The sequence below is a fragment of the Hippopotamus amphibius genome, chromosome 7 (genome assembly GCF_030028045.1).
Source record: "Hippopotamus amphibius kiboko isolate mHipAmp2 chromosome 7, mHipAmp2.hap2, whole genome shotgun sequence".
Classification (NCBI taxonomy): domain Eukaryota; kingdom Metazoa; phylum Chordata; class Mammalia; order Artiodactyla; family Hippopotamidae; genus Hippopotamus; species Hippopotamus amphibius.
In genome coordinates, this window is record NC_080192.1 from 5,835,319 (window position 1) to 5,856,035 (window position 20,717).

General features: G+C 55.8%; 1 protein-coding gene across 1 annotated transcript in view; it reads right to left on the bottom strand.

Annotated features, from left to right (window-relative positions):
• The window catches only part of MPPED1 (metallophosphoesterase domain containing 1), a 62,125-nt gene that overhangs the window by 13,695 nt on the left and 27,713 nt on the right, over positions 1 to 20,717 (bottom strand). The window contains exon 3 of the mRNA XM_057743091.1: positions 10,164 to 10,389. Coding sequence (XP_057599074.1) covers positions 10,164 to 10,389 — 226 coding nt within the window. The remainder of the gene's footprint in view (positions 1 to 10,163; positions 10,390 to 20,717) is intronic.

The following is a 20,717-nucleotide window of genomic DNA, read 5'->3' on the forward strand; positions in this document are numbered from 1 at the left end:
GAGGAAGAAACAGTGCGCGTGAGAGCGCGTGTGCGCATGTGTGGCTGCGTTACGTGGCACACGTGTGCGCATGTGTGCGCGCGTTATTGCGTGTGTGGTGTGGGGGCCCTGTGTGTGTACAGCTGTGTGTGCGTGTGCATGTGTGTGTGCACACACTTGCACAGAGACAGCACTGTGTGGCTCCAGACGTGAGGGATTTTTTCCCTCCGTCAAAATTTGCCCACTTTCAGTCACGTGTAAGGCTGACAAGTATAAGATCCGGTGGAGGAAGGAGAGGGAAGCGACCACTGGTGGAAGGCACGGCTGGGTCCCTCGGGGACCCTCCCAAGCCCGTCGTGTCGCCATCACAGGACCAAACGAGGGGGCACCGAGGCTTGGACAGGGCTCAGGGTCCGCCCGAGAGGCAGGCTTCCCAGCTTGTCTTGAACAGACACAGGCCATTCCCAACTGGATTTGGGCTCCTTACGGGAAGGGGGGGAAGTACCGCTGAGGGTCTGCGATGCTCCGACCAGCACTCAGGGGGCCTCACTCGCCACCCCTGGCAGGGCCGCGGGAGGGAGGACACGAGGGCCCAGGGCTCAGGGAGCACCCAGCGCTGATGGGGCCAGGAATCTAGGACCCCAAGGCCAGCCCTGTCTGGTTCTGCAGCCCAATAGGGGCTGCGGAAGGCACGGTGTCAGGGCCAGGCCTGGAAGCAGCAGCCAATGAGAAAGGTCAAGGCCAGCCACCCCCAGAGCTGCCTAAGTGCACCCACCTGGGCAGAAACCCGGTGCCGCCTCTGCCTGTGGCTGAGATCTTGGGCCAGTTGCTTGACCAGCCCACACCTCACCTCATCCCTCCCTAAAATGGGGATAAAAACAGTCCTGCCTTGTCCTGTAGAGAGTAAAAGGCAGAGTAAGTGGGACGACTGTGTAGCAGCTCACAGGAAGTTTGCTGAATACGGGTCTCAGGTATTGAAGGGGAGGGAAAGCCGTGGCCTCTCTTGCCTGAACAGACCAAGGCCACGGCCTGTGCAGAAACCACCTAGACGTGCAGGATGAAATGTGACAAGCACAGTGCTAGATGCCTGGGGACTGCCACCTCTGAACCAGCGGCTGTGAGTCTTCACAGCCCTGAGGCAACAAGAGAGGAGGCCCTGGCGGTTGGCAGAGGCTGCAACCGGAAAGCTGGGTGCCCAGAGGGCTTCGGGGAAAGAGTAGACCTCGGGGGGCCTCCACCAGAGGGAAGCTTCCCCTGGACCTCTGACCTGCGCTTCTCCAGGCCATAAGCCCGCGGGCCCAGGAGGCTCTAATCCATGAAAGGAGCGGAAAGGGGTCCCTGGGTGTGTGTACCCACAGACTGAGGGAGACATCCTCTCTGAGGGGCACCCCCAAACCAGGCTGCCCAGGATTCCCAAGACAGAACCTCACAGAACATGACTGGGCAACCCCAAATTACAACACCCCAAACACCTTGGAGAATTACTGGGGACACTGAAAAATGAGTATTTTTTAAAAGGTTAAAAAGATTTTCTTAATAGAAAGAGCAGGGGGACTTCCCTGGTGGTGCAGTGGTTAAGAATCTGCCTGCCAACAGAGGGGACACGGGCTCGATCCCTGGTCTGCAAAGATCCCACATGCCGCAGAGCAACTAAGCCCGTGTGCCACAACTACTGAGCCTGCACTCTAGACCCTGCAAGCCACAACTACTGAGCCCACATGCTGCAACTGCAGAAGCCCATGCACCTAAAGCCTGTGCTCCGTAACAAGAGAAGCCACCGCAATGAAAAGCCTGTGCACCGCAACGAAGAGTAGCCCCTGCTTGCCACAACTAGAGAAAACCCAGGTGCAGCAACGAAGACCCAACACAGCCAATAAATTAATTAATTAATTAATTAATTAATTTTTTAAAAAGAAGAAAGAGCAGGGACTTCCCTGGTGGTCTCGTGGTTAAGAATCCACCTTCCAATGCAGGGGATGCAGGTTCGATCCCTGGTTGGGGAACTAAGAACCCACACACCACAGGGCAACTAAACCCACACATCGCAACTACTGAGCCGGCATGCTCTGGAGCCCTCATGTCACAACTAGAGAGACGCCCGTGTGCTACAGAGAAAGACCCCATGTGCCACAACAAAGATCCCGCGAGCCACAACTAAAACCCGACACAGCCACATAAATAAATAAATAAATAAATAAACAAACAAATATTTTAAAAAAAAGATTGAACCCTCGAAGGAAGGAAGGGAGGAAGGGAGGAAGAGTGAGCAAAGGTGGCTGGAGCTGAGTTCCCAGGCCCACCCATTCCTCAAGCAGAGCCAGAAGAACGGAGGGTCTGGAACCCAGCGTGGGGGCAGCCGTCCAAACTGGGCTCACCGTGGTCTCCCATCAGCATCTGGCCGTGGCAGGGACAGCAAGAGACCGTGCGGGCTGTCTCAGGTCCCGGCCCCGCCAGGATCCCGCCCCACCGGCACCCCCTTGACCACATTCTGGTGAGAGGCATTGAGGAGCAAGGGGAAAGCTAGGAGTTCATCCGCTATTCTTTTTCTCTAAAAGATATATTTTATCAAGTTCTTCTAAAAAGCGTTTTCTTTTAGCACTTCTCAGTCTGCAGTTCTGGGCGGAGCCTCCGTCCTTCCATCCAGGCCCAGCTGGGCTCTGTTCCTGTGGGATCTTAAGCCAGTCACTTCACTTCATGGGTCTCAGTCTTCTCAGCTACATAATGGGGACAAGTGTTAGACCTCACTCATGGTTGCCAAGATTAGAGCAGCTGGATCAGCTACAAGTGCAGAGCCTTCGGGTCGGCCATGAGAACAGTAACCATGCTGCTGTCACGTCGACGAGCAGACCCCCAGCGCCTTCAGGGCACAGAGGTACCACTCCCAGGCTGCTGAGTTCCTGCCCGCCCTCCCCACCCCCAGCGGACCTGCTCTATGCGCACAGGGACGCGGAGGCAAGGACGGCAATGGCTCGTGCTAGAACCCACACCCAGCCTGGTCCAGGGGCCACCCTGCCCCCGCCCGCAGCCCCCGCAGGCTGTACATAAACAACCTTGCCCTCCCCCAGCCCCCACTTCTGGGCAGTCAAGGCAGTAGCTGGAGAGGTTTGGGGGGTGGGTGGGACCACCGTGTGCTGAATGCCTACTGTGTGCCAAGCAACTTACGCACGTGACCTCTCTGAATCCTAAGAACAGCCCTACTAGGGGACTGTCTGTTGTCATTTCCCAGAAGCCAAGATCCTGATCTGAGGTCACTCAGCTGGGCCCTGCACATCCTAGCTGTTTGGAGAGGTCTGGTCCCTGGGGCTCGTGGCTGCCACCCTCCCCCCATCCCCCCACCCCGCCCCCCAGCCCTGTGCAGCCCTCAGGCGGCCAGAGCTCTGAGCTGCGGATCAGGATCTGGGCCCAGACGCCCAGCAGCAGCCCGGCCGCCACTTCTCAAAGTTTCCTGTCTCAGCAGGTTTAGATGCCTTCTTTCAAAATACCAGAAGTAATTAGACCAGATGGACTCGCTGCGTGCCAACTTCACTCCCTCCCTCACTCCTTTTTTTTAAAAAAAAAAAAAAATCAAGGCCGTTTTCAGTTAAATGAGAACAAAAAATGCATCCAAAACCCATAAATGAATACGGTATGTATATGGGATTTTTTTTTAACACTTGGGATTTTGTAACAGCTGAGTTCTTCCTCTTCTTCTGCAGTTGGGTCCCACCCCCTTCCTCTAAGCTGCTCTCAGCCAAGGTTCAGCACCGAGTCTGCATCTGAGGGGACCAGAGATGACTTCCAGAAAGTCACGGTGCCCCGGGAGGGTGGCCGCACAAGCACATGACTCTAGCAAGACTTCCGTCCCTCCCGTGCCGGACTGGACGGGGGGATGTGGTGATGCAGCTACCCCCGGTCAGGTCCCTGCTCTCCTGGAGCCTCAACTGTTCTAGTCAGGAAAAGAGGATGTGAAAGAAATGGGTTGCCAAAGTAATGAAGACAGTGTGGTGCTGGAGCTAAGTGGACCGAAGGAGCAGGAGACCGCCCAGACACGGCCCCCAGGTGTCAGGCGAGGGGGGCAACACAGAGCAGCCGGGAAGGGTGATCTCCATGCTTAGTGCCGGGCCACGTGGAAAATCCCCAAGCGGGATCCCTGCCTCACACCATCAACACAATCACTGCTGGCGGACCCAACACCCAAACAGAAAAGGCAAAATAGCAACGATTTGAGAAGATAATACAGAAACATCTTCTTGACTTCAGGGGAGAGATTTCTTAAATAGGACACAAAAAGCACTTACCACATGGGCTTCCTAGGTGGCTCAGTGGTTAAGAATCCGCCCGCCAATGCAAGGGACACAGGTTCGATCCCTGGTCCAGGAAGATCCCACATGCCGCGGAGCAACGAAACCCATGAGCCACAACTACTGAGCCTGTGCTCTAGAGCCCAGGCTATTGAGCCCGTGTGCCACAACTACTGAAGCCCACGTGCCTAGAGCCCACGCTCCACAACAAGAGAAGTCATCACAATAAGCCTGCACACCAGAACAAAGAGTAGTCCCTGCTCGCTGCAACTAGAGAAAGCCCGTGCACAGCAATGAAGACCCAATGCAGCCAATAAATAAATAAATAAGTTTATATAAAAACAAAACAGGGAGAACCCAACTATCTCAGAATATGGGTGGCCAAATGAAATCAGCATTCCCCATTAAATTTGAACTTCAGACAAACACCATATAATTTTGTAGTGTAAGCACATTTGAAATATTGCACAGAACATACTCATATTAAAAAATTATTCTCTCTCTGCCTCTGACCATCCTGCAAAATGAGATTGGTAAGGGTACCCTCTCATGGCGGGGGGGGGGGGGGGGGGGGGGCGGGCTGCAGAACCAGGCCAGATCCATTCTTGGGTCTCCAGAGCTCTGCAGGGGATCAGGCCCCTGACGACCACTGTGGGCCTCCAAGTCTGTGTCTAACAAGAAGTGGAAACATTCAAGTCTGACCCTCCAGGCTCCCAAGCAGAGCATCCCTTGGCGGTAGCACTTAGAGGAAAGGCCAATCGTGGTGACGGTGAGTTTGCTGTCTGCTTCCTCCTCCGAGCTTGCTTTGGTGTGTCCTCAATATCAAGGCCAACCTGGTCCCAAGTCTAGCACCAAAAGGGCTGCCCTGAGAGCAGGCCCATGCATCCCTCTGCTTACAGGGGATCATCAGCCTCAGGCAGAGAGACAGTGGCCCTGTAAGGAGGGGCTGGGCTGGGAGGACATCAGGCCCAACCACAGTGTGTCTCTGCTTGCATGCTCCTTGTAACGGGCAGCTCACCACTCACTAAGGCCCCACTGCCTCTCCTCTGGCCTCCTGCCTATGGGACAGTCTATCCACACTGATGAGAACCTGCCTTCTGTGTCCCTGCTCTGCTGTCCAGGACGACACAGAACAGGTCTGCTCCTCTGCCCGGGTCAGCTTTGCTCACCTGCCCCAGATACCACTGATACTAGGCTACTCATGGCTAGTGCTCTTTTTGATCCCTGATCCCCACCTGCTAGTGTTATGATGCTGCGCACGTCGCCTGTCTTCCATGTGTTAAAGGCACGGAGAAACGGAAAGGAAAACCCTGAACCTCTGAATTTAATAATAATCACCGTCAGCTTTGCTGTCCGTCCCCTCCTAATGAGCCGCCGTATGCCCAGGCGGCTGGCGCCGGGGGCTGAGCTCACCCGGCCTGAACCTCAGCAGACAGTGGGGGTGGCGCACAGCCCCCCCAAACCAGGCAGAGTCGGCAGCTGGGCCGCGAGGTTCTTTGGCCATACGTACCTCCTTAGGCACTGCTTAATGCCACTTCTGCCGTGTGGCTTCACCTGGGGACACCACAGAGAGGACCCTAGTGCCCCCTTGCTCAGAGAGACCCGACTTGCCGAGCTCAGATGTGGAGTGAGAGTCAGGGCAGTGGAGACGTCCCTGGGGTGCCTGGGTCCCGGGTACAAGTGTGACTGAGACCCAGCTCTGCACACACGAGCACTGCGTCCCTTCCAGGCCTCGGGTGTGATGTGGCAGGTCCCCACGGGCTGAGGACGCCGGGCTACAGGCAGAGAGCGGCAGCTCGCTGAGCACTGGAAGCCCCGGGTGAGGTCATCGCCAACCGTGACCGCCGCCAGCCCAACCTGGCAGCCCGGCCTCCGGCCTCCGCTCTCTCACTGAGACCCTGGAAGCCACGCTCTGCCCCCAGTATGCCCGCGGCCGTCTGAGCCTCCTGGGCCTCGCCAAGGCAGCTCCCTCTGCCTGTCACACCCTTCCTGGGCCCCCAGAGCTGCTTGTATCTATGGCTGTCCCGTGGGGAGCCTTCCCCGACCCCAGCTCCCAGAGCCCCTCCTCCGCGGCTCTTGAATCAAGGAATTGGTGACTGCCGTGTCTCCCATGAGGATGGGAGAAGGCAGGAGCTGCATCTGTCTGGCTCATGGTGCGTCCCCGGGGTGGCCACGGGACAAATACTCGATCAATGAATGAACCAACCAACAGGAGAACATGAGAACATCATTTGGACCCCCAGACCTCAACATCCTCACGGGGCCAGCCAGGCCGAGGTGCGTCCTGAGGCTGTTCAGAGAACTGAGGAACATACGAAGGGCGCTTCGTTCCACACCTGGCACACAACAGGTGTTCATAAAAGGGCCTCCATCTCGGCGCAGACCGAGAGTCAGGCGAACCGCTCGCTGTGTGGCCCTGGGCCGGCCACACCCTCACCTGGGCCTCTAATTGCCCTTCTGTAAAATGAGGTATTTGCAGGCCCGGTCCTACCCTGGGGGCTGTTGAAGTACCAGCAGGAATCAAGCTCTCTCTGTCCTGGTCTCCACCCCAGTAATAGTAACCACAACCAACCTCCAAGGCCTCACTCTGGGCCTGGCCTTCATCTGGAGGGACCCACGCAGAGCTCACCACACCCCCCTAGAAGGGAGGTAGTATCCATTATCCTATACAGAGAGACCAGAGAGGCTAAGGCACTTGCCCAAAGTCACACAGCTAAGAGGCAGTGGTACCGCAATTTGAACAGCCCTTCCCTCACCACCCAACTGCCCAACCACTACTGTTGCTGAGATTCTGGGGGCCTGGTGGCAGGGGCCCGCCTTCCCAGGCACGCAGGTCCCAGAGGGGAAGGCAGCAGGAGCACAGGGTTCACTCCATGGTGCCACGAAAGCGGACACAGGCAACTGGCTCCCAGCGGGGAAATTCAGTGAAACTTCCCAGCACATGAGCCCACGTCTCGCCTCGCACCACCTGCTCCCAGCCCCAGATGGGGCCTGAGGGAACACTGGAATGCCAGCTCACAGCCTGCATCCTGGAACACAGACGAGGCATCCTTTAGCCCTGCGTGTTAAGGGCTGTAAACCAGCATCGGGCCCAAGAAGAGTGTGGCAGTGTCCAGCCCATCACAGGGGCTCTGACACGTGGCTCCTCCCTTGCCTCCTCTGCCCATGGCAACCCCACACATCCTTCAAATACCCCCTCCAACAGGGAGCCCTCCTGGATTGCACCAAGCCCTCCTCGGGTCCCTTCTCTGTCCAGCAGCCTGGTGCTGGGCCCGCCATGGCATGGGGCCGGGGGTGTGCACCCAGCTGGGACGACAGGTAAGGGTCAAGGAGAAGATGCTCCTCCTACCTAGGCCCCAGGGGACTTGCAACTAGAGAGTCCAGAACTGCTCGTGCTGGTGCCACCAAAGCCAGAGCAGAGACGGCGGGCAGCTCGAGCATGGAGCAGCTGGACACCAGCGAGGCCGACAGCACACCAGTGAGGCCGACAGCGGCCTCACTCAGGCCTCAGGAGCACCAGCATTTGGCCTCCAGCTGGCAGAGGGGACCAAAGGGCTGGCCTGACAGCCTGGCCAGGAGGCTGGGGAGCTGCCCATCAAAGGGGTTCTCTGGGGCCCAGCTGTGGGGCTGCACCAAGCTGCTCTGGGTGGGGTGGGAAGGACACTGAGTGACGCCTGCCGTCCCCCACCCCCTGCTGTCCTCATCCCACATCTGGGCTCTGGGCAAGGCTGTGTGGGAAGGGGGGCTCCCCGCAGCAAATAAGGACAATGATGTGTCCATTCGTGGACAGCGTGGTGCAGCCACCAGCTCAGCTGAACCCTCCCGACATCTTTACGACCACCCCCTGAATGAGGTCCTCGTCACTCCCATTTTGCCGAGGAGGAAACTCAGGCACTGAGAGGCTAAGGGATGCACCCATGGTCACAGAGCCCATGAGAGATGAGGCCGAGAGTTGAGCCCAGACGGTTTGGTTCCAAAGCCATGATGTTAACTTCTAAGGGATATAACTTTAAACAAAATGTTGTGTGTGGGTGCATGTGGGTGTGTGTGGGTGTATGGCTGTGCAGGGGAAACAGGGTGTTGGAAACCACTGGGCAAAGACATCCAGTCCAGATTCTGGCCCCTGACCCTCCTGACCCTCTACCCTCATCTCCCACCTCCCCACCTGCACCGCATGCTCCAGACCCCCCATCACACTCGGCTCACTTCCAGGCCTTTGCTCACGCTGGTTCCTCCTTCCACAGCGACCTCCTTCTGGTTTTCTGCCTAAACAGACTTCCCCTCCAGGTCTGGGCTCCCACGGCCTGCCAGGAAGACTCGGCCGCCTCCTCCCCTCTCCCGGCCTTGGCCCTGAGCTCATTCACCCCGGAGTGTCTCACCCCCAGTCCTCGTCTGGGACCCCACGGGCTGCCAGGAGGGTCTGTGAAGACCCTGCACGTGGCGAGGACCACAGCAGGCACCTCCTGGGGCTCAAGGAAGGCAGGACGGCCCAGCGTCCTTCTGCCCCTAAGCCCGCCTGCAGGAGGTCACCATGTGGCACCAGCCAAGGCAGTGCCGGGTTTCCCAGCCACACGCTGTGGGCAGCTGTTCTCCCTGAAGTCCCTGTACCTGGACAGGCCCCGGGGCCCCACAGATGGCCCGTCAGACTCCTCACGTGTATAGTTCTGGCTGACGGTGCAGCCTCAGGTCCTGTTACCCCTCCACACGTGGGACTGTCCTTCTCTTCCCTCATGACTCAGGTCACCCCACCCCCTCCAGGGAGCCTTCCGTGATCAAGCCACTCTTTCAAGCACATGCGGTCTCTCCTTCTTGTGTATGGTATCCTCCTCACTCTGCCAGCACTTGGCACCTTGTGGCAACTGCCAGCTGGGCCTCTAAGAGCTAGTCGGTCTGCCCACCTACAGGATGGGGACAATGTCAGTCCCCACAAGGCTGAGTAAGGGTTAGAGACAATTCTTATGGAGATTTAAGGCCAGCTTACTGTAATTGCTCAGGAATGATTTTCTACCACAACCATTGTCACCACCACCATCATCACCACCACCAACACCACTACCATCATCACCATCACCACCATCACCATCACCACCACCACCATCACCACCATCACCACCACCACAATCACCACCACCACCACCACCACCATCACCACCACCACCACCATCACCACCACCACCACCATCACCACCACCATCACCACCACCACCACCATCATCACCATCATCATCACCACCATCATCAATGGTGTTACTATGGACACACTGACCATCATGTAGACCAGTCATGATTTGGTGATCCCCACTCAGCCAGGTGAGCCTAGGGATGAGGTCTGATTGCTCTGTGTCCCCAACAGGGAACAAAGGCTTGATGTATATTTGTGACTTAAACAACTGCCGTCCCCAATACAGTAAAGCAGGCCTTCGGCCTTCCATGAAAATTCCAACTGCCTCTCCTCAGTCTGGCTAATCAGTCATCACCCTCCACCTATGCATCTTCTGTGTGTGTGTCAGAGGGACAGACAACAGGGAGAGTCCCAGCATACAGAATAAGGGTTAAAAGCAGGGATTCTGGAACCAAACTGCCTGGGTTTAATCCCAGCTCTGCCCGTGCCTAGCAGTGTGACCTCCAGCCAGGCTTACCCTCTCTGTGCCTCAGTTTCCTCACCTGGAAAATGGGGATAATAATAGTACCTGCCTATATGTGAGACAGTGTAGCATATATAATCATTTGTCAGATATAGGAAAACCAAGGCTCAGAGAGTGGCAGCAACCTACCTAGCGTCACACAGCATAAGGGGAAATCTGGCCCTGAGTCTCTCTGTTGCGTCTCCCAGCCCCACCTCCCTCCATGTGCTCAACCTCAGCTCCTCCATGCTCCCTGGACAGCGCCCACCGGCACACTCACCACGGCGAGCCGTAGATCCGGAAGCCCCGCACGGTGACCTCCGAGTCCTGCAGGTAGATGCAGTTGGTTAGCAGCGACTGCACGTTCTCGTAGTTCTCCGGCTTCAGCTTCGACACGGACGGGAAGTAGTAAAAGTCCTGCTTGATGAGGTCAGCCATGAACTCCTGGTCGAAGGTCAGCTCGTGGTTGCCGGCGATCACGACCTTGTACTCGTAGGGCAGGCTGCCTGCAGGGCCGGCACAGACACACACACAGGCTCTGCTGTTGGCTTCTGGAGGCCACAGTGCTGTTGCGGGAGGGGCAGGCAAGAGTCCCACAGGCCATCTGGCGGAGCGGACCCTCCCTCCCGACAGGTGCCCTCTGATCAGAGGTCATGGCAGCCTGATCACCGCGTCCCTGTGGCCTCCCTGCCCCCACGTCTGCTGGGTGACAGGCTGCCAGCCCCCCAGACAGCAGGAGGGGGCTAGGCAGCTTCCTGCAGGGCCTCTGAGGACTCCCCTCAGGACTCCTGAGGACTCCCCTGCCTCTCTTTCTTCCATCCAGGCCGCTTTTCCACTGGAAAGAGACCCTGCCCCGGACCCCCCAGCCCTGCCTCCCCAGCCTCACTGTCTCAGGCCCCCTCCACCTGGGGGTCTGACTTGTGCGCCTCCATGTTAACAGGAATTGCACGTTCTTTGCAGAGCCCAGGTCAACCTTTGGAGACCCTACGCTCGGGAAAGATCACAGTGCCCATCTTCCCCACCAATGGCCGTGGAATTCAAAGCCACAACACAATCTAAGTGGGATGAAAATAAAACCACCTATGCAAAACACATACTGAACTAATACTAGGGTCCTTCCAGCTTTGCTCTCAGCAAGTCCAGGCGGTTCCTCCACCTGTGCTTCTTCCCTGTTCTTTCTCTAGGGCCCTACCTTGCAGATGCGCTAAGCAGGTGTGTGCACTGCCCCCCAGGTGATCTGGCCGTGGGCTGGGCTCCAGGACAGCTGCCCAAGGCTGCCCAAGCCCCTTGCCCTCAGTCAAGTGACCACCACATGCCCTGGCTCCCTATCACCCCCCGGGAGCCAGCCTGACCCCAGGCTCAGGCCCAGACCCCCCCACCTCCCACCAGCCTCAGCTGGCTGCGCTCCCCAGGCCTGGAGAAAGGGTAGTGATGGTACCTGATTAGGATAAAAAATGAATTTTGAAGATGAACCCTGAGGCCCGAGCCTTCCTCTAGGCCCCTTCTCAAGGGCATGCCCTGGTGGGTCAGGCAAACACCAAGGGGCGGGTGAAGGTGCCAGCCCAGCACCGGCCTCAGGAGACGGGGTGTCCAGGCAGGAGAATGGGGACATTGCACAGCCACTTCACAGACAAGTAACCGCAGCCATTGAATGCAACTTCTAAATGACCTGAACTCTGCTTTTTGAAGGAGCCAGTACAAAAGACACCAAACTTTACTCTGCGTCTGTTTCAGCAAGAAAGTTGCTTCTTTTGTCCGAATTCTTCAGCATAAGTGGCTAGCTAGCACGATCCCAGGGGTTCCTGGATGTGCACACAGGAGCCCTACTGTGCTCCAGGCACAGAGTCAGGCCTTCATCATCTCCATTGTGCAGACGGGGAAACTGAGGCTCAGGAAGCTGGTGGGGGGGGTGACGTGCTGGAGGCCACACGGCCGGGAGGTGGCACAGCTGGATTCGGAGCCAGTCCTGTGTGGCCACAGACTTTCCACCTCCTCAGGGGGAGCCCGGGAAAGTGCCCTCGACGAGGCCAGGGCACAGAGCCCCATCCTGCCCACCGAGAGCCGTGGCCACACCTCTGGCTCTGGCCTCCGTCCAGGGGTCCCAGGGTGATGTGAAAGGGAACCTGCCCAGAGAACCTTGACCTCCGTGCTCCTGGGCTAACAGAGGTCCACACCTCAGAAGGCGTCTTCTCCGTTCCCGGGTGACCACGGCCCCTTCAGGAGCACACACAAGGCACACTGCCTGGCTTTGGAGCAGCTGACCTGGGTCCTGTCACCTCTCATCCAAGCAAGTCACTTAACCTCTCTGAGCCTCAATTTCCCTTTTGACCAAGGTGAGTGTGCCCAGTAACTGCCCCTTTCTGGGCTCCAAGGACCTCATCTGGCCCGCAGCTCCACCAAGCCCCTGCCCTGTGGCTGGCCCCACCCCGGGGTAACACAGTCCAGGGACAGCAGGGCCTTCCCACCCTTGACCATGACCTGAAACTACCTCCTCCACTGTGTGAGCCTTGATCAGAAACCCAATTCCAGAAATGCCTCTTCTCCAAATTCTGAGGACTGTCTGCCTTACCAGGAACTGAGGCCACAATATCAGGTCAGCTGCGACAGCCATGTGATCAAACTCAGCTCTCCATAAGCGTTCTAGGAAGAACCCTGTTTGCCCAGCCCTGTGGAGGCTCCAGGAAGGCGCAGGGCGAGTTTTACATTCATTGTATGAACTTTATACAACAAAATTCTAGGTACTGTAACTACAACTATTACTATATTCTAATTGCAATGAAATGGAAGCATCCGGAACCCATTTAGAAACCTCTCCAGCCCTCCCCCTTCCTCCCTTGCAGTTGGGACCTGCCCATTCTGCCTGGCCTTGAGCTCTATGGCCGTGGCAAAGGGCTGCTGTCGGGTGGTATCCACTTTCCAGCCTGGCCACAGAGGAGGTGGGGACCCCAACACAGAGGGAGAGGTTTTCCACAAAACAAGCAGGAAACCATTATCTGTTCCTCACTGCCTCACCGGCCACCCAGACTTCTTTACAGAAAAGTGTTCTCTCTTCTTTGGTGTTTGTCAACTCTGCAAGGCTGTCAGATGACAGGCACAAGCTCGAGGGGTTGACAGCTGGGTCCCAGACCCAGTTCTGCCACTAACCAGCTGTGTGAGCTTAACCTCCCTGGGCCTCCATTTCCTCACCTGTAAAATGGGAAGAATAATGTCTACCTCGCAAGGCATTGTCTTGTGTAATTCTGGGATTACACAAGACAATGAATGGAAACGCACAAAGCCTTCTGATGTTCAAAAAAAAAGTCAGCTTCCCTGGGCCAGAGTTTGCAAACTAGAAGCCGGCAGGCCAGCCCTGCCCACAGACATATTTTGTTTGGCATAATTTTTTGGCTTTTTTAAATTTGAATTTGATGCCAACATTAGAAATTAGAGAAATTCCCAATAAAATATCATTCTTTGTTTTCTAAAAATCAATCAATCAATTTTAAAAATCTCCCAATCCTGGCCTAGGCACTGAGTATCTGTGCCTCCCTTAGACAGGAAGCAGAGGTCAGTTTGCCTCAATTCCCAACTGTCCCTACTACTCACACTCAGCCCACTTCACTCATTTTAAGGTACTGCTCACTCCAAGCAGCACTGGGGTTTCTGGTCATGGCCACAGTCCCTGGAGACATGAAGGGAACAGACCTGGCCCCTGCCCCTCAGAGCTGCCAACCAGGCCGCGAGGATGAGTCCTCCAAGACCCCTCTGCCTCCCCACCTCACCCACCCTCCTGCTTGTCATCCTAGCCTGGCCCAGGGATGCCGAGTGGTCCCCTCGTTCCCCTCACAGGGAGAGATTCGGGAGCAGAGAGGAGATGTGTTGGCTTCACCCATCTCCATCCGAAGCAGGTCCCAGCATAAGTCTGGAAAGCGAAGATCCCGCCAGCACCCCAGGTGACACGGTGCAGAGACCCCCCCTCCAGCGATGCTCAGGCTGCCGGTGGGGAGGGGAGAGGCCTGCATGGGCCTGAGCAGCTGGGGAAGGGTGGTGGAGGACAACACAGAGAAACTTGCCGTTCCCTGGCCCTCTCTGGCAGGCCAGCCACCCTTCATAAAAGGCTGGGCCCTCCAAGGCGGGCTCTGTTATCTTCTTGATAACCGTGATTCGTAGCTGGGGAACGAGGCTCCCAGGTCAGGAACCTATCCAGGCTCACAGCAGATGAACAGGGGAGGCAATGCTCATTGCCGGTCCAGCTGACCCCACACTTCTGGGTCAGCACTCAGATTCTTTCAAGGCTGCCAGGCCAGCCCCTCGCCACACTGCAGTCGCAGCTGGAGTGGCAGCCACCGCGACTGCCTTCCAGCTTCCTTCTCTGCGTTTCCACTTCACTTCACCCATCCATCCCACTCCAAGCACCGCCCCAGCTGGGGGGACCTGAGCCATGCTAATGTATTTATGTCATGTCTCTGACTGGAGGTGTTACTTAAGCAAATTAGCAAATTACTCCAACCATACAGTTTCATTTATTTCCACAGCTCCCGACTACCAGAGACTGGGGAGTGGGCAGGAGGCTGTCGGCTCTCCCCTGGTCCTCCCACCTCGGATCAGAGGTGGTAACTGAGGCTTCTTCCCTCCCAGGGAAGGACCAGCTTCTGTACATAAAGCCAGGTGGGGGACGGGAGCCACAACTTGCTGGCATGACACCCTCAAATACTGTCTGGTCTCTCCCCAAAAGATGGATGCCACACGGCTTGGAGGCAGGGGGCGCGTCTGTCTGTGAACACAGAAAACTTTCAGAACCATGACCTTCTGAGCTGGAGGTCCAGCCACAAACACATCTCTGTCTGGATGTTCACTTGGACTTGACCAGCTGTGTATAACCTTCAAAGACACTTAAGTATTACTATCCCCATTGCACATCTGGGAAAACGGAGGCTCAGAGAGGTTACACAAATCAATAATAAAGCGATGAACAAGCATAGAGGGTAATGGACATTTGATAGTCTTCGCGGCTTGGCCTCATCAAACTCATCCTGAACCGGCACCATCATCCTACATACACTGCCTCTCAGTGGGTAGACAGATCATCAGATGGATGGTTGGGCAGATGGATGGATGGATGGATGGATGGATGGATGGATGGATGGATGGATGTGTGGATGGATGGATGGATGGATGGATGGATGGATGGATGGATGGATGTGTGGAGGGATGTGTGGATGGGTGGATGGATGGATGGATGGATGGATGGATGGATGGATGGTTGGGCAGATGGATGGATGTGTGGATGGATGGATGGATGAATGGATGGATGGATGGATGTGTGGAGGGATGGATGGATGTGTGGATGGATGTGTGGATGGGAGGATGTACAGTTGGATGGATGGATGGACAAAGATGGATGCATTATGGATGGATGAATAGACAGAAAGAGATGGATGGATTTATAAATCAATCAATCCCTCTTGAGATAGCTCCACCTCCTTTATACCAACTGATCTCTGTCTACCTGGATCCCTCCTTTGCCTCGAAATTTTTCTTCCAACGGTCCTGGCAGGGCTTGTTTCTCAGACCCACGTCCCTCATCCATAAACCTGACTGGCCCTCCCTGAGTCTTCTCCCATTGGACCTGCTCTCTTGCAGATGAGGGTGGGAGAGCCAGGACTAGGGCTCTGGTATGACTTAACTATCACAGAGGCAGGTGGAAAAGTCCCCTCCTCTGTTCTGGGGCTGCTACCTCTGTTGTTACAACCTAAAGCTTCATTAGGTACTCACATCATCCTACAGCTCTTATCACCCTGACTGTGGATAAAATGCCCAACAACCAATCATCAGAGGCTTTCTGACTTGGCTTCACCTTCCCCTCCTGTATCTGGGTAGTGAATGAGGGAGTGTTTGGGGTGCCTCAGTGACTGACTGACTTGCAGTGGCTTCGTGGGGGAAAAGATGAGATGAATACTAACTCTTCCTCCCGATGCCTGCCCAGAGGGAATGAACGTTGTTTCCTCCGCCCCATCTTGCAGCTGTCCCTCCCAGCAGCAGAGAAGAGGGCTAACGTACAGGGGCCTTCCAGTACCCAGATGGCAGCACCTGCCCTGATGAGGTCCAGGAGTGTCTGAACCCCGGGAGACGGGGCGTTCTCCAGCAGGTGTCTGGGCAGCTGTGTCAGCTTAGTGAGGCTCCGAGAGGGGGCAAGTGGGTCCAATGCCTTCTCACACCAACCTCCCTCAGCCCGACAGAAGCAAAGAATCCAGTCTGCCTATCCCAAAAGCCCCGCAAGCCAGAAATTCACTTTCTTCCCTGAAGCTGCACCCTGTTGTAAACCCCCGGCCCTGGTCAGCTGCCCGCAAGCTCTATCTGAGCACAAGCTGTGTTCCAGAAGCTGGACGAGGCACCGCAGGGGACACGCTGATGAACAAGGCTCAGTCCTGAGGTCAGTACCAGAAGTGACATGCAGAGCTTCCAATCCACACCCCTCATTGGACAGAGGAAGAAACTGCAGCTCAGAGGGGAGAAAGGGGCTTGGCTGAGGTCACACAGCGAGACAACGAACCAGCACTTGAACCCCAGCCTCCTGCCTCAGGAACACAGAACAGCAGTCATACCAGCCAGCCTCTGGTAGGACACGTGGGCTGAGCTGGGGACTGGAGAGACAGGACGTTCAGAGAGAGTGGCACAGGGACCTGAGGGTGTGCTTGGCTCCTGGGCCAAGTGGGCGTTGCTGGGTGGGCCAGGATGTGATCTCCCAGCCTCGGGTCTCCGAGAAGCAGCAAGTACCTCGTGGAAACCAGCCCTCCTCCCTGTTTTGCAGAGCCAGTGGGCATTGTTACGCATTTGCATTCTGTGTAATAATGTTCAGCCCATCTTCCAAAAATGCTTCCTTTCTTCTCAGTCAGCACACTTGAGACCCTGGCATTTGCTAGCCACGAATTTGTTGGCGGTAAAAAGACCATTAGGTATTCATCAGCAGAGCACCGGTAGATAACCACAATGTTTTAACTTCTCATTTGCCATCTACGTCCAAACAGATAAGCGTCCCCATGTAGGTTCCACACGGCAGCGAGGGTGCGTGGGGTTCAGGGCACGAAGAGGGACGCAAACGAATCTGCTACTTGCACTTCCCAGATTAATCTCCCTCCAAAAGGTTACAACTCTTTATCACTCACACTTACCCATCCCCTTGAACAGAAAGTGCCACCTCCAAACTGCATAATCTGTTACATTCAACAAGATCTGTGCACGCTTCCCCATCATCCACGCCGTTCCCGGAGCGCCGTGGGGAGCCCTGCAGAGCCTGAGTGTTCTCCGGATGCAGCGGCAAGCAGGCAGATGCCTACTTAGGGTCCTCCTGCCCGCCCCGCCGCGCAGCACACAACAGAGGGGAAGGGAATAAAGATCTCTGATTGCATTTTTAGTGTGTCTTTGACAGCTCTGTTTAAACACCTGCTGATGTCCGGGAGATTCACAAGGTGCAGGCTTCTTGGGCTGGCCCTCAGTCTAGAGTAACCCTGGAAGGGAGAGTCGGCTTCAAGCCACCGTGGCACACGTGTGCCAGCGCTGTGCACACGCGGAGGACCCGGGCCGGCGATGCACACGAGAAGGGAATTCTGTGTGCAGCCCGAGCAGACGGGGAGGCTGAAGACGGGTGCCTGGGACCAGGACAGGGCTGAGGGATGGGAGCACCCTGCACGGGCTGCCCCACAGACCTGGTTTGTGCTGCCTGGTGCCCGCCACTGTGATACGTGATTTAGACACAATGCTTCTAGACGCCCTCAGAAAGCAAGGCTGGACCCCACCTCTGCCTCCTCCTGGCTGTTTGGCCCGGAGTGAAAACCCTCGCTTCTCTGAGCCTTGGCATCCTCATCTGTAAAGGTGAAATGTTTAGGATTCCTCACAGAGTTCTCGGAAAAATCAAACTAGGGAAGACATAAAGCCCCCGTGTCATACTTACACAGGGATTTGTTTCTGTGAGGCTCGCAGACATGGAAATGACTGTGCTGATGAGGAAGTCTATGCTCACAGATCCCTAGAAACAGGGCAGGCGGGCAGAGGACAGGCTAGTGAATAACACGGGTGGGCTCTGGGACACAGGGCTGACCCTCGTGATCTGCTCCCAGGCCCTGGGCTGATCAGGGCCGAGTGTGAGAGCCTCACAGAGGACGCGGCTGGGGGTGGGGTGTGGACTCTGGATGGGTTGGTGTGCTGTTGAAAGGTGTGCTCAGAGGTGAGTCCTTTATCATCTCTAGAATGGGTCAGCTCTGGAGGGGTAGTCCCTCCGGGGGCAGCCAGCCTCCAAGATGCCACCAGAATTCAGAAAACTAAAGGCATAATTTACACAACCTGGATGGTAGCTGTTGTCATTGTCTTTAGGGCTGTTAGGAGGAGTAAATGCCAGGCTCTACTATGAAATCCAGAAATATTAGCTGGGGAGATGGGGATGAGAAAAAAGACCTAAGGAAGTCAGGTTACCCGCCTGGGGTCACTGAGCAGCCCTGGAGTCCAGGTCACCTTCCCTGACCTGGGTGTCGAGACACCCTGTGGGACAGCCAGTCCTGGGAGGGCGGACCCTCCACCGAGCTGCAGGCCGGCCCGCTCCGGTCCCGTGGGGGAGGGTCCTGGATTCACAAGCCAACACTGGTGCCCATATTTAAAAGGCAAATGCTATTTTTCTTCTGTTTCATCCTAATAGCCAAAATGTTTAACTTTCAAACATTTGTTTTTCCTGGGAAATGTTTTAAAAACAGGAACATTCAGTCCTAATCATCTATTTAAATGCTTGTTTCAATTGCTACTGCAGAGCACATGTGACTTTGGGCTGAAAGGGGCAGTTGAAAGGTGTCTGGGTTCTTCCTCCCCAAAATTAGACCTCCTGTAGCCAGAAAGCCATTTTGTGGGAACCTCCCAGAAGTCACAGCCTGCCAGAACACACATGCCCAAACACTTCATGAAAGGCCAGGCTGGTGACCATGGATGTAACATGCATTCAGAACTCAAGGCTACGGCGCCCCCTCCAGGCCAGGCCCCGTTGGTGCCCTGACCTCACCTTCCCGCATCCCATCACACCATGCACCCTTCTGAGCTGCTGAAGGCCTATATTCTTACGCTGTTCCGTCCACCTAGGACCCTCTTCCTGCCCTTCTTTCTGAGACCACTCCAATTTAATTCTCCCTCCACCAGTGGACCCAAGTGCCACCTCCTCCTGGCTGCCTGCCATGAGCACCCTCTTTCACCCAGCACTCGGGGCTCCCAGCTCTGCCCAGCCGTGCTCCCGCTGTCGCAACTCCATCTGCATCCCTCCCCGCAGCCGGGCATCCTCCAAGGCTGGGACCGGCCTCTTCCTCTCCTGCCCCCAGCACAGGGGGGAGGTGCTCACACACGTTCACTGAATCAGAGACGTGTTATCATCCACGCAGGACAGAGAACGAGTGTCAGATGGTGAGGTAGCAATCCGCTGTGGCCTGCTCCGGAAGGATCATCGTTAAGATGCTGACCAGCCCGTCGGGTGGCAGCCCCCAAACTGTCGTGGCTTTCACTCCTTCAACAGACATCGAGATGGGCACAAGGTCCACGTGCAGAGCTGGTACCTGGAGGCACCACGTGTAGAGCTGGTACCTGGAGGCAAGGAGGCCTGGGTTCAGCCTCAGCTCTGCTATCACCTCACCGGACCCAGGTGAGGTCTTCCCCTGCTCAGGCCGCAGTCTCCCCATCTGTCCCATGAGGAGGTGACATGGAAGTCCTGACCTCTGAGAGCCCTGTCAGCTTTCTAAGACACTCCACGTGGTGCCAGGGATGGGGAGTTCCCAAGGCAGGTGCTACTAGGGTCAAATAGCAGGACAGAAAGGGCTCACACAGGTAGGGCATCTTGAACGGCCGCGTGTGCCTGCTTGTGGCCGACATCCTGTGAAATCAACGGTAAAGGAATAAAAAGGTATGAGCCTCCACAAGAAGCAAAGCGAGCTGTGGCCAGAGCCCCAGGGAGCTCAGGGACCCAGGCTCAGGTGCATGTCTGACCTGGAACCTATGGGAGCAGGTAGGCCCAGGCCCCTTCCCCATCACACCCGTCACCACGCCCTTCACCCCCCCCCCCCAATCTCTGGAGAAGAGAGGGTATTTACCCTCAAGGGAAAAAAACGGCTCCATGGAGCCCCATTTAGGGACCATCGGGCCTGAGGGAGGATGGGCAGTGAGGTCACACGCTGAACAATAGGAGGATAAAGTGAAAGAATAAGTACAGTGACTGTGGAGACTCTGGACCCCTTCCCCAGTGAGCTTTAAAATTCTGGAAACCTGCCTTGGAAAACTGGGAAACTCATCTCTGGGGAGAAAGATAGGTCCAGGAGGAAAACCTACAGATAGTGATATAAGGGGCTCCCCGAAGAGATGGCAGCACCCCATCACGGTACATCCCCCTCCCCAACACACACACACACACACACACACACACACACACACAGCTTAGCAACAGCTTTCAAATGTCTGGTTCTTAAATAACACACCAGCTCATCAGACCTCAGAAAAAAGCCTCCAAGCTGAAAACAGAGGCAGAGGCCAAAACAAGAAGAAAAGAAATTGGAGGAAATGGGGGGAAAATGATGAAGGGGAAAAAAATTAATATATAATTACCACCATTGGTGAGATAATAGAAGATAGTGTACCTGTGAAAAGAAATTAAATTGTGGCAGGATTTTAAAATTTTGGTTAAAGAGTAGAAGATGGAATTAAGGAAATCTCTCAGAAACTGAAACAAAATGTCAATTAAATGAATACCAGGAGAGGAAAGAGATAAAAGTCAGAGAATCAAGGTCCCACATTTGAATCCCATGAAAAAGAAGCCAGAAAAACAGAGGGGAGGGAA